Source organism: Balaenoptera physalus (genome assembly GCF_965194825.1).
Source record: "Balaenoptera physalus genome assembly, chromosome: 5".
Classification (NCBI taxonomy): domain Eukaryota; kingdom Metazoa; phylum Chordata; class Mammalia; order Artiodactyla; family Balaenopteridae; genus Balaenoptera; species Balaenoptera physalus.
In genome coordinates, this window is record NC_138884.1 from 87,682,486 (window position 1) to 87,696,508 (window position 14,023).

Genomic DNA, 14,023 nt, shown 5'->3' on the forward strand with positions numbered 1-14,023 from the left:
ATTTGGGGTAGAAGGAAATAACCAAGTAGGAAGTAAGCACTCTCGTCCCTAGACGCTTCAAGGGCCTGTTAATGTCACAATAGTGCTGCAGGTTCTGAAACAACGTTCCTAATTAAACCACATATTGGAAAGATAAAATATTTTACTTAGCGTCTGAATAGAATTTAGGAAGTTTAGGGAATAAATATCACAGCAGCTGCCATCCATAGCATACCTATTTCCAGGGGGGGCGCGCAGTTCCGAATAGTACTTGATTTTGGGCTCTGTCCCACTGGTCCGAATGGTGGCCACGCCTCCATTAGCAAAGGTAAAGGTGATCATTTGGCTGCTTTTACTAGTAGGGAGAACCTAGGAATTAATTTACACGTTATAAATTTAAGTAGTAATAACATAAGCTGTTCTTACCTGACTAACATTTTCCCCTGAATAAGCAAGAAAGTAAATGCAAAACAAAGAAGAAAAGAACATTTTTGAGGAAATCAGAAAATATACTCTGTGTAAATGAAATAAGTAATAATATGGCAATTTGTGAAAATTAACTTTGTATATTACTTTTTACCTCCATGGTTCTATTAAAGCTACTAAAGTTTTACTAAAATTGAAACACATCATTTCACAAGAACTTGCTTTAAACCGATTAATAATGCATTACCAAAACCCCACAAAACACTAGGCTTATTTCACCTTCAAGGGCTTCTGGTAGATGTATTCTTAGCTGATTGCTCTCCAAACTCCACTAAAATGACTGAAGCATTAAAATCAAAAAACACACAAGGGCAAAGAGGCAGCAGCAGTTGAGGGGGCTGCCAACTAATCGTGGCAGTCAGAAACCAGGTGGAGGGGCAGAAGTGACCTGATGGAACACAGAAGAATGACCTCGGAGCCCCTGTAGCAGGCAGGTAAGAACCGAGTCAGCATGTTCTGCAGGGCCCTGGTAAAGCTCACTACCTGGGGCACCTGGTACTGCAAAGGGCAGGCGTGAGACAAAGGAGCTATTAGATCCTCCCAAATCCCCACCTTCTGCCCACGTGGTCAACCAACCACCTCATCAGGAGATGGTTTAAATCTCTGGTGTAATTGAACCAGAAGGGCTCCGAAGCTGGGGACGCTGGGCACCATGGAGGGCAGGGCATGGAGAAAACTTAGAGTAAGTCAGAGTCTGCATACTGAATGCTCAAACCCCTCCTCCCAGGTCCGCAGCACCTCTCCACCACTTCTGGGTTCTCAGCATCCCAGCTTATTACCCTCAGGCAGGAGATTAGGGTGGGAGTGAGGCGTCCCCAGGAGACCTTGAGGGAAATAAAGACAATACAGAGGAAACAAGATCTACATTTTAAAAAAGCTATACTTAATATCCTTAAGAGAGGTAAGATATAATACACATGAAACAAGAATAAGATGTTACTTTTAATAAATTAGAGAAAAAGAGCTGAAATGTTCAGAGAAGCATTGAAAGTTAATGTTGAGGTAATCTCCCCAAAAGTAGGGAAGAAGGCTATAGATGGACAGTGGGAAAAAAGAAACACGGAAAGTAGAACATCACTCCAGGAGTGTCAGCATCTAAGAACTTGTCAAGAAGGACTTGTCAAGAAGGTGAGAACAGAAAATGCAAGGGAAGAGGTTACTTGAAAAACAACCATCCAGCATCCTTCTTTGACAAAAATCAAGAGAATTTCTCAGAACTGAAAGAAATGACTCCATAGATCAACAAAGACCAACCAAGTATCCAGAAAAATGAATGAAAAGAGACCCATACTAAAAGCATATCACTGAAATTTTAGAACCCCAAGTTTAGCGGAAAGTTCCTAATGTCTTCCCATGGAGAAGAAAACAAATGGCACGGAAAGGACTGAATGAATATGGTGTTCTCATCCCTGAATGCAGCACACAGCAGGTCCCAACTATTTCCTGAGTGAATGAATGATGGATGCTCAACGGCTTAACAAATACAGAGCAATGCTTTCCAAACGGTGAGTCAATAAAGCGTGAGGGTAGAGTAAGACATTTTCAGACCTAAACACCTCCAAAAATTTACCTCCCATTCATTTCTTCTTAGGAAGCTACTAGAGGATGTGATTTAGGAAGATAAATATAAAAAGAGGAAATCATGGGGTCTAGGAGCAAGGGACCCACCCCCAGAGAGTGGTGAAAGGGCATTTCCAGGATGACAGCTGGGCGTTCAACCCAGAGAGCAGAAGCCTCTCCCCGGAGGAAGGGACCAGGAGGGAGGCCACTGGAAACAAGATGGGACCAACAGTCCAGGTCGAAAACCCTACTGAGAGGTATTTGAAGGATGTGGGAAGAACTGGTGAGGGTTACATAGAAATCCACGCAAATGAAAGAACAAAGCAGCTATTAATTACAGGAAAAGTAATTCTCTATACAAAGTAAGGGGAACCTAATCATAGTACACTACTTAGCTAAGCAAAAAACAATAGTTACCAGTCATAACAATACAAGCATGGAATCTGATGTCACCAAGAGTTGTGGTATAAATGTACTGAGGACAGGGGAGAAGAGTCGTGAATGCTGGAAGTGTAAGAACTAAATCCCTATCTCCATAATAGAAAATTAATAAAGTCTAACACTGATAAGTCATAGTATCACCACATGGGCACATTGTTTAGAAATCTGGTGGTAAATACCAGGAGAAACAACTAAGAGGGAAGGTGGTTGTCTTGGCACATGGAAATGAGATGGCAGGAGTCGGAACTGCCATGTTTAATCATAACCCTTTTAATACTATTTGCCTTTAAAAACATATTGTGTACAGATGTAAATTAAAAAATATAAAAAGGTGAACATCAAAGCAAATGTCCATGTGATGAATTGGGAGATTGGGATTGACATATATACACTAATATGTCTAAAAGGTATAACTAATAAGAACCTGCTGTATAAAAAAATAAATAAAATTCGAAAAAAAAAAAAAAGGCAAATGTCCAGTATCTCATAAGGATATTCTTACTCTCCTTCCTCCACACCCCTGCCATAGTTAGCAATACTCTTCTGCCACATTTGAGCCTTCTTTTGACTCCAGTGGGGGAATCTACATGGTAGGAAGAATGCAAACTCATGCTTTACAGCTAACAACTCCTACATATTCAGAGAACAGGGTAAAACTAAGGAGGAAGCAAGCAGTGGTTCTCAAAGTTGGACCAGTAGCATTAGCATCAGCAGGGAACTTATTAGAAAAGCAAATAAGGGGTGGGCTGCAGCACTCAGTGTTTTAACCTGGCCACCAGGTGATTCTGATGCTTTTTCAAGTTCAACTGCTGAAAGAGAGGAAAAGCTGGGTTTGGAATCAGAAGACCCAGATTCTATCCCGAGCGTCACCAATTAGCTGTGTGACCACAGGCAGGTCTTACACTTCTGAGTACAGTCGTCCCTCGGTACCCGTGGAGGATTGGTTCCAGGAGCCCCCCCCACAGATACCAAAATTCATGGATGCTCAAGTCCATTAGATAAAATAGTGTAGTACAATCGACCCTCGGTATCTGCGGATGTGAAACCCTCGGATGATGAGGGACGACTGTATCGATTTCCTGCTGTATTAAATGATGGCATTGGCTTACATGACTAGTGAGAACCCCTTTAGTTTCAGCTCATGATTTTTAACTATCTATATATTTTGATAGCTTCTTTATAATAGTGCCTAAAATCAGCTTCAATTAATTATATGATTAAGTTGAGCTATTCAAAGTATAGTCAAAAAGTAAACAGAGGCGAGTTTAATTGATAAAAGACATTACTTACAGCTTTTTTATCAGGTTGGCTATCATCATAGCCAGTTGTAAGGTCCCTAATGCCAGAAATTTCAAATTTGCCACAAGTTTTTGGATAATTATTCTTCCCATCGTAGTTTCTAAGGTTTTCAAATAATTTTTTAATAGTGCCTTGATCGTGGCAGATAAAATACGAAGCTTTGGTGATATGGTAGCCGTACCTATCAATACAAACACAATTACATGCAAAATGAGGAACAAATAATTCTGCACAGCGTACACTGAACATGTATCAACCAGTATATTCTAAAACAAATAACTGCAACTAATTTCAACGGAATAATTCAGCTTTAAAAAAGAGGTCCAACATTATAAAAGAGGTCCAACAATCTACCCCAGCGATCGCTGAACTGCTCTGTGGCCCTCAGCCTGTATTTCTAAGTAAAAGTTTCTCTATTGGAACGTAGCCATGCCATGCCCATTACCTTATATATTGTGTCTGGCCGCTTTTGCACTACAAAGGCAGTGGTGAATAATTGCTTTAAAGACTAAACAGATGTTTTGTGAACACATTTAGTCTTTTTTGACATTGGACACTTAAAAATCACATTCTTCCCTCAGCCATTTCTGCAACTAATGTTCTCATTTGTTAAGAATCAATGTCGTCATGAATGGTAATTACTATTAAGTAGTTAAATATCAAAGGAAAAGGTGATCCCTTATTTAGTTTTTATAGGCAATAGAATTCATAACCAAAGTAAGGACATCAGAAAGAATATTAGTATCTCATGCATAAGAACGGAGTAAAACATTAAAAAATATTACTACATGTGGGGATAACACGTTAACTGTATTTATTGCGATCATTTCACAATATAGATATACATTGAATCATTGTGTTGCACAACTGAAACGAAAAAAGAATTACTTCAATTTAACAGAGTCAATAGAAACTTACTCAACATAGATGGCCTTTAGCTGCTGAGACAAAGACAAATTCTTGGTTGCTAGAAAGCTGGCCAACTCTGCACTTATGACGGCGGCACTGACTCCATCTTTGTCCAGAACGAAAGGGCAGCACATATATCCTGCAGAAACACGTGTCATACACACACTCTGAGGAGTAGGTCCCTTTACACACTGTGCGTGCACACATCTATATGCTCCCTGCCTACTGCATAAGAGGTTGTCATATGTAAATGCTTCTCATTCACCACCATTACATTTAAGAATCTAGGCCAGTGCCTAGCACATAGCAGGCCTTCAAGAAGTATTTGCTGAGGTACAAACTACTATACATAAAATAACTAAGATACAAGGATGTATTGTACAACGCAGGGAGCGTAGCCGATACTTTATAATAACTATAACTGGAGTATAATCTATAAAAACACTGAATCACTATGTTATACACATGAAATTAATATAATATTGTAATTCAACTATGCTTTAATTTAAAAAAAGAAAAGAAAAACAGAGAAAGTATTTGTTGAATAACCTGTAAGGAGAGTCTCCCTCCTAGACAAATTGTACTCATTTTCCAGGTGTAGACCAAATCCCTCTAGCTCACACAAAACTGTTTCCAATTGTTCTAGTCAATGCTTATTCTGTCTTCTCCGAATCCCCATATTTCTTACGAGTTAAATGATTCATCTTGACACCTAGCCTATACTCTTCTGTGTGGTTTCTAACCAGATCTATATAAACTGCTGTAGGCTAAGGTCAGTGTCATCCATTTCTTTCAGTCAGTGTGCAACTGATATGCAATAAATATTTGATAAACAAATATAAGAAAATCTTTTTTTTTTTTTAAATAAAAAGCTACAGGAAGGCCAGGATTGCAGTTCTGAGAGCAAAAGAGCAAAAGTTGAGCTCTTATACACTTCATTCAATGAATTAGTTCAATGATGACCCTGTGTCTATGTTGCAGGGAACGTATGAACCGGAAGAGTATGTATTATATATAATGAGCATGACGTACAATAACTTTTATTAAACAAAGAGCTAAAACAGCCCCAGCCCAAACATCTGCATTTCACATTTCTATTGCTAGCTCTCCATTTTTGCTCATTGATAGTGATCATTTAAGACAAGTATTTTTCTATCATCCTGGCTGGTTCTTTCAGGTGACAGTCACTCTGATGGAAGTCCCACAACCATGCCTTCTCCTTTCTTCCAGACAGATCTCTGCAGAGCACTCTATGAGGGGGAGTGAACTATATTTGGCCTGGATATCAATACCATAGTGAGGAAATATCATAACTCCCCAAATAGGAGGATTCTGCAGCTACTACAGCCGTGTACAGAACATCACTGTTCACAATTATCTGGGCAAAGGATTCACTTCCTGACATGAATGGCTTGGTTATTTGTGAGATATTCTTTTCAGCTAAAAAAATCTGTGATGCCAACTTTGGGGTAGGACAGTTCAGCATTTGCTGAGCATCACAGAAGAAAAACAAACTGTGTGTTCCTGTTTCACAGTTAATCTTTTGAACCCAAATCCAAATCCACATCTTTGCCCATTTATTTGCATTCTATAAATTAACTGATCCCAGGATCATCATGATCAACTCTTACCAATAGCTTCTTCAAAAGCAAATAAGACATTTTTCCCCTGGTCTATTAGCTGTTTGGCTCGGTTTCCCATCCACTTAAAGCCAGTTAATGTTTCCTAAAAGGATAATCCAAGAGAGAAAGAAATGCCTTAGACCTTCTACAGAGCAAAAGAAAGGGAAAAGAGCAAGTCTCACAAATACCTTACCTCGAAGTGAAAGCCCTCCTTTAAGGCAATGGCCTGCAGGATTTTGGAGGAGACGGTGCTGGACAACATATATGTGTCTTTGAGGGCGCTGTGATCTTGGTTCTTTTCTTTCCAAGAAGTAAAGAGCCACCAGCCCAAGAGGGCCCCCAACTCGTTGCCTGAAAACACTCTCCATTCACCACTGAAAGAAAAAACAACTTATGCACAGCAGTGATCTCAAGAGAGATCACTTAATTGTAAGTAACAATTAAGGACAGAACAGTTATGCCAAACCAGGCTCAAAGTAGACTCTGCAGGACTGTTCTTGTTATTCTTGTTTAAATAATAGGCCAGAAGCGCGACTGCCATTGCACAAACATCCGAGCAGCTACCATGTCTCAGCCTGTTCGCCTAGACAAACACCCTGTCTTTGAAGAGCGTATAAAATAAGTACATCAGCGATGGCAGAGAAATGCTTTTATCTCAGTCTTCGGCAAAGGCTTTGGTTTTAAACATAACAGAAACATGCTGGCAAGATGCCCCCCAAGGACTTCCCTCGTGTTGCAGTGGTTAAGAATCCACCTGTCAATGCAGGGGACATGGGTTCGAGCCCTGGTCTAGGAAGATCCCACATGCCACGGAGCAACTAAGCCTGTGCACCACAACTACTGAGCCTGCGCTCCACAACAAGAGAAGCCACCACAATGAGAAGACCACGTGCTGCAACAAAGAGTAGCCCCCGCTCTCAGCAACTAGAGAAAGGCCTGCGCGCAGCAACGAAGACCCAATGCAGCCAAAAATAAATAAATAAATTTATATTAAAAAAAAAAAGGGGGGCTTCCCTGGTGGCGCAGTGGTTGAGAATCTTCCCGCTAATGCAGGGGACACGGGTTCGAGCCCTGGTCTGGGAGGATCCCACGTGCCGTGGAGCAACTGGGCCCGTGAGCCACAGCTACTGAGCCTGTGCGTCTGGAGCCTGTGCTCTGCAACGGGAGAGGCCACGATGGTGAGAGGCTCGCGCACCGCGATGAAGAGTGGCCCCCGCGTGCCGCAACTGGAGAAAGCCCTCGCACAGAAACGAAGACCCAACGCAGCCAAAAATAAATAAATAAATTAAAAAAAAAAAAAGATGCCCCCAAGCATAACAGTTTGCATATCTCAATTTTCCGCTCAGCTTTGCTGATTCTGAGAGAGAGACTGCTTAGCATTCCTTAAGATCCAGCACGGTATTCACACAGTCAGGACACCAGAGAACAGGCTTGCAGCTTATGTTCCTGTCTGTAGGTGGCTACAAGTACACCTCACATTTCAGCATGTAGCACCTTAGCTTAAATTTCTAAAACCTGATATAGAATTGAATCTGTTTTGTTATAATCGAAAATCCTAACACTTTGACAGCACCCCACCATCTCCCAAACATCACATAGGCTGTTTGACACCCAAAACTGCTTTCAATTTTCCCCCCTTACCTACCACTGCTCTATACAAACTCTACAGTCGCACTTGTCTTAAGCATCGTCAGCGCCCCACAGGCATCTTCCCTGGTCTGTTCAACCTGAATTCAACATTGCTTTGAAGGTCCAGCTCCTCATCAAACCTTTTGCCAAATGCTGAACTGTAAAGGCAGCAACAAAGTACTCTGCCCTCATTAGGCACTGAGTCATTAATTATAATAAAAGCAATGATAAAACGGGGAATGATAACAAATAGTAATTTCAATTCCAAATACATACTGGACTGGTTTACTCTGCAATGTGCTTGCTGATCGTGTGGCCCCTGGATCAGTACTTGCTCTATGTTAGAGGATCTGACTGAGGTTCAGTGAGATGATCATTTGCAAAATGAATGGGAAATATTTCCAAATAGGTCTGGTCTCTCCAGAAACATTTTACTGCCAAAGATGTCACCTTTTATATTTTCCATTATGTAGGTAATCACAATTAATTGTACCTGTCTTGCTTTTCTGCCACAGCAAGCCTGTCAGCATCTGGGTCGTTTGCTAAAACGATTTTGGCCGTGGTTTTGTCAGCCAAAGCAAAAGACAAAGTCTGAAAAAGAATAAGAAGAGAAAAGATCATTCCAATCAAGAATTGAGCACAGGGCTTCCCTGGTGGTGCAGTGGTTAGGAATCTGCCTGCCACTGCAGGGGACACGGGTTCGAGTCCTGGTCCGGGAAGATCCCACATGCTGTGGAGCAACTAAGCCCGTGCGCCACAACTACTGAGCCTGTGCTCTAGGGCCCAAGAGCCACAACTACTGAGCTCTTGTGCCACAACTACTGAGCCCTTGTGCCACAACTACTGAAGCCCGCGTGCCTAGAGCCCGTGCTCCACAACAAGAGAAGCCACCGCAAAGAGAAGCCCACGCACCACAACCAAGAGTAGCCCCCGCTCACCACAACTAGAGAAAGCCCGCGTGCAGCAATGAAGACCCAATGCAGCCAAATAAATAAATAAATAAAATAAATTTTTAAAAAAAATGCTTAAAAAAAAAGAAAAAAGAATTGAGCACATTTCAGTCTTTAAAAATGTTCAGTTCTTTAAGAACTAAAAGAGGTCTTTCCCCAAACCGAGGCTGAATTTTATTTCTGGAGCTGGTCTTGGCTGGTCACATATTACTTCTTGAGTCAAAGGTCAGATAATGAGAGCATCAACACATGACCTACATGTGCCCATGGCATTCGCCCCACATCTGACAGTGTGTGTGGCTGGACTGGTATTTCCAGGCCTGGGCCTGTGATCAACCTAACAGACAAACCAAAATAAACCGACTCTCTGGATACCATTGTTACCTGAACCTTTAAAAAGACTAAAAGGAACCATAATTTAAATGGCACTTCTTCGTATCAGAAAAATATCAGTTGAGGAATAAAAATCATGTGCTAAATCTCCATTCTATTACTGTTTCTTTTTGGCATTAAGAAGAACAGTAAATTAACTTAAAATTAAATCGATTAAACTGAATGTAAAGCATCGTTTTAAGTTTGCGAGCAATTTCAGCTCTCACATCCTGATGCTAAGACATCTGATTTGAAAGTTCCTTAGAGAAATGGATGACTGGGCTTCCCTGATGGCGCAGCGGTTAAGAATCCACCTGCCAATGCAGGGGACATGGGTTCGAGCCCTGGTCTGGGAAGATCCCACATGCCGTGGAGCAACTAAGCCCATGCACCACAACTACTGAGCCTGTGCTCTAGAGCCCATGAGTCACAACTACTGAGCCCGCGTGCCTAGAGCCTGTGCTCTGCAACAAGAGAAGCCACCACAATGAGAAGCCCGCGCACCGCAACGAAGAGTAGCCCCCGCTTGCCACAACTAGAGAAAGCCCTTGTGCAGCAATGAAAACCCACTGCAGCCAAAAATAAAATTTAAAAAAAAAAAAAAGAATTTAAGAAATGGATGATTAATAAATATAAATACTTCCAATGATGAAATTACTTTTTTGTTCAGCACAATGAAAATGCATAAAAACATTTTACTCAATAGTAATAGTTTTGAATTACATTCAAGGTAAATTTTATAATTAAAAAAAAAATCAGGTTACCAAGACACCTTTACCCTCTTCAGGGTTTGGGTATTTCACTGTTGGGAACTCAGGATCGGGATCCTTCTGTTCGGGAACAGCCTCGGGAGGAACAAAGTCAAAAGCCTTGAAAGCCGACTGCACGAAGCTGTGACCCACGCCATGGACGGAGGTGTGCACAAACTTCACCTTGGTCTCCCTGTTCACAGCCCTAGAAACAGACACATGGAGAATGGTAAAATATGCAAATATGGCTCTCAAAACTGGAAGGACTGCAAAATATCAAGGAACCAGATTCCTAAGGATGTAAGGTATCAAAGTAATAAGAATGTATAAGACAACTGAGTATCTTTCTAATTCCATTAAAAAAAGAAAACTTATTCACTCTCTTTCAAACATACACCCTCCCCCAACACATTCAAGTTTTAAATTTTACTCTGTAGTTATTTCCCACAAATTTACTTACTTTTCGATTTTATTTCATGCTACAGCTTTCACAGCTGGCCCAGTGGCAGTACCCACCCATGGCAGTGCCAGTAAATACTCTTTACTAGCTTCACACGTTTCAAAGTGTCCCTTTTAACACAATGTGATGGTACATCCCATACATGGATGCATAAAAAATAAAACATTTTCTTTGTCAAGTAACAATCCTGTTTGGCAAAGTGCCCTGATCTAGGGACTTAATGTAGAATAAAAATGAACATCAAAATTAACAGCAGATTTCTCTCCAGACCCCAAGCTTGGGGAGAATCCTTAAGAAAGCATCTCTTATGATCCAGGCTGGGGGGAGGTGAACATACACCACCATGGGAGGGACACAAAACTCCACCCAGATGTTTCTTTTCCATCCCCCCTATAGGACAAAAGCCTTAATCTGTACGGGAAAGGGCAGCAACACCATAGCCATAGGAGGTGTTGGACAAGGATGCATGATTTATAACCAATTTGAAGATGAATAAAATATTAACATACCTTAAAAAAAAAGAAAAATAATTAACAGCAGAAGTTATAGAAAGGTAAACACAAGATGTTAAAAAATTCCAATGATCTGACTGCTAGATTCTTAGGTTACTGCCCACTTCTTTTGGCAATGAATAAATGAACAAGGTCTTCCTTAAGACAGTAGTAGTTTAAAACAAACATACCCTTGAAAATAAAATGCATCTAGAAAAATAAACATGCAAGATTAGTGAGAACAAATCTGGAAAAAATCTCTTAGATGATTAAAGTGAATTATAAAGCTATCACGATTAGAACAGTTTAGGCCTAGATATATAAAGGCAGATTAAAGGAACAGAATAGAGTCCAGAAGTTGATCCAATTTGAAATGGGAAATATATATGAGAAGCAGTAAGGCTTAGTGGTTAACATGATTTAGAGACAGACTCTAAATTTAAATCTTGGAGCTCTGCCACTTATAAGCTGTGTGACTATTGGTTATCTTCTTAACCTCTCTGTGTCACAGTGTTCTCATCTATAAGATGGCAATACACTAGAACCTACCCTCAGCATTACCGTGATGATTAAAATGAGATTAAATTAATTAGTACAAGTGAAGGGACTGTAGCAGTTATCTGATACATAATAAGCACTCATATATCATGTTAGAAATTGTTAGATTAAAGGTGATATTTCCAATCAGTCAAAGAAAAAGAGATTCTTTAGTTTAATATGTTGTTACAATTGCAACTTTTTAGAAAGAACCTAATCTGCTTTCCTACTTTATGCTTCATACAAAATTAAAAATCACCAACAACTCAAAAGATTTAAACATTGCAAAATGTAATCATGAAAGCCAAAGCAAAACAAGAGTTGTGCTTTTTTAAAAAAATAATCTTGGTATAGTGAAATCTATCTATAGTGACACAAAACCCAGGAATCAGAAATTAAAAGTTTCAATGAAAAAGTCCAAAGGTAACAACAGAAGGGAAAACAATATTTGAAATAAATGAAGTCTAGTTTTCTATATAAGCAAAGAGGTTTTACAAATGCAAAAGAGGAACAAATACACAGAAAAATATAGGTTAAATAAATATTAAAAATATTCATAATTAAAGAATGCAAATAAAGTTAGGTATTACTTTCATGTAGCAAACTAGGAAAGAGGAGAAATTTAATACTTAGTATAGGTAAGAATGTGTGGATCATATACTATTATCATATACTGTTGGTGGGAATCTCAGCTAGTGTAACATTTCTGGAGAGCAATTTGTTAACCGTTATCAACTTTGTAAATGCATATATAATTCTGATGCCTGCAATGTACCTTATGAATACACTTGTGCACACACGCACACACACACACACACAAATATATACATATATATGTATATACACATATACATATACATGAATCCACAACAGAGGTTAGCAGCCGTGGCCTGTGGGCCAGCCACCCACTTTTGTAAATAACATTTTTTGGAACACAGCTATGTTTGCATGCGTTCATTTCTGTATGATCTATGGCTGCTTTCCTACAACAGCAGAGTTGGGTAGTTGTTAACACAGTGGCTCACAAAGCCCAAAATATTCGCTATCTGTCTTTCTAAGAAAAGCTGCCAGCCCCTCATCTATAGCCTCTAAAGTCAGATGCAGCTACAGTATATGTACCAACTGAGGAGAAAATTTAATGAAAACAGAATTTGGCTAAATCCATTTACCTGTGAAAACAGTACTTCTTAAGGTCTTCAAAGTAGTCCTTATTGATGGAAGCACTTGGGTCATGAAAGAGTGGACTGCCATTGATTACAGAATCGTCCCAAGCTTGAGGCCATGGCTCTAGATTTTCTTCAACAGCCTGGGAAATCCCTTTATCATGAGGAGAGATGATCTGAGCCCCGTTATCCCAATAGACCTGGAGAATGCAGGAACATATCCAGGTGGTTTACAGTTCATTCCCTGTGCTCCCAAACCATAAAGGCACAGGATTCATACAGAAGGACGTAAGTGTGGAGAGAAAAATAAACGTACCTTGTAACCATTATCCTGCTTTGGATTGTGAGAGGCAGTTATCATGATTCCAGCACAAAGTTTCAAATGTGATACTGTGTAGGGCTGTAATACAGTAGGAAAGGAGAAGAGTTTTAAACAAAAAATTAGATATTCTTAAAAGGTCTATCACATACTGTACCATGTTCCCTTTTAATAAACAGCATATATAAACATCATATTGTGTCATACAATATTTTTGTGCCACATCCAAGCAGTACACTCTGACTACCTTTAGAACTAACTCACTGCTCAAAATTCAAATAAGAAAGGTGAGTGTTTTCCCAGGTGTCTTCTTATTCTGTCTTCTCCTTGGTAGAGCTAGAAAGCTCTCCACACAATACGATGGTCTGATTCTCCACTGCACATTCTTTTAAGCCTTCTGCTTGGGACAGCAGCTTATGGATTCAGTTTATTCCCTCCAACTGCTTCCTCTGCTCTTCTTCCCCTGATTTGCTTTTAAGGAAGAGGTTGAGGAAAATGTGGGAGAAATGGAGAGAGCTCTCACAGCTTGTCATTTATCTCCCACTCCGGGTCTGATTATCCCTCTCTTGCATCTCTACTTAGCTCCCATCTTTACAAGACTACTTCCCCAAATGGGGAGAGGGTAGGCTTATGCATCCCGTGGCTGCACATGAGATTTACTCTACACAGGCATCCTGAGATTCTACCTGCCCATCCGCTTCCAGCCTCCCACCAAGAATCACTGTGGTCACTTGTCCCCCCTAGGAGTTATCTCACAGTCCCCAGGTTTCCTGGAGCAAAGAAAAAGGGAGAATCACTCCACTACTTGGGCAAATGACCATGAGACACTCATTCAATTCATGTCTGATATAAAAGTAATAGCTATCAGCACTTATATAGTACAGAAGACCAATGATGCTTGAACACATTGCAATTTTTCCATCAAACAATAAAACTTGAACCACATCTGGATGTGACATTGAGTGCCTACTGGGATATTTACAATCTAGGAGGCGCTACACCTACCTGTCAGTGCACTAGAGACAGTAAACACAAAGCTAGTGGAGCTTACTTTTTT

At 40.2% G+C, this 14,023-nt stretch overlaps 1 protein-coding gene across 2 annotated transcripts in view; it reads right to left on the minus strand.

Annotated features, from left to right (window-relative positions):
* The window catches only part of PGM2 (phosphoglucomutase 2), a 34,293-nt gene that overhangs the window by 7,563 nt on the left and 12,707 nt on the right, over positions 1-14,023 (minus strand). For both annotated transcript variants that reach the window (XM_082464216.1, XM_082464217.1), the window contains 9 exons: positions 12,964-13,047; positions 12,654-12,847; positions 10,012-10,201; positions 8,419-8,516; positions 6,490-6,670; positions 6,306-6,399; positions 4,684-4,813; positions 3,757-3,946; positions 215-348 (listed from right to left, as the gene is read on the minus strand). In XM_082464216.1, coding sequence (XP_082320342.1) covers positions 215-348; positions 3,757-3,946; positions 4,684-4,813; positions 6,306-6,399; positions 6,490-6,670; positions 8,419-8,516; positions 10,012-10,201; positions 12,654-12,847; positions 12,964-13,047 — 1,295 coding nt within the window. The remainder of the gene's footprint in view (positions 1-214; positions 349-3,756; positions 3,947-4,683; positions 4,814-6,305; positions 6,400-6,489; positions 6,671-8,418; positions 8,517-10,011; positions 10,202-12,653; positions 12,848-12,963; positions 13,048-14,023) is intronic.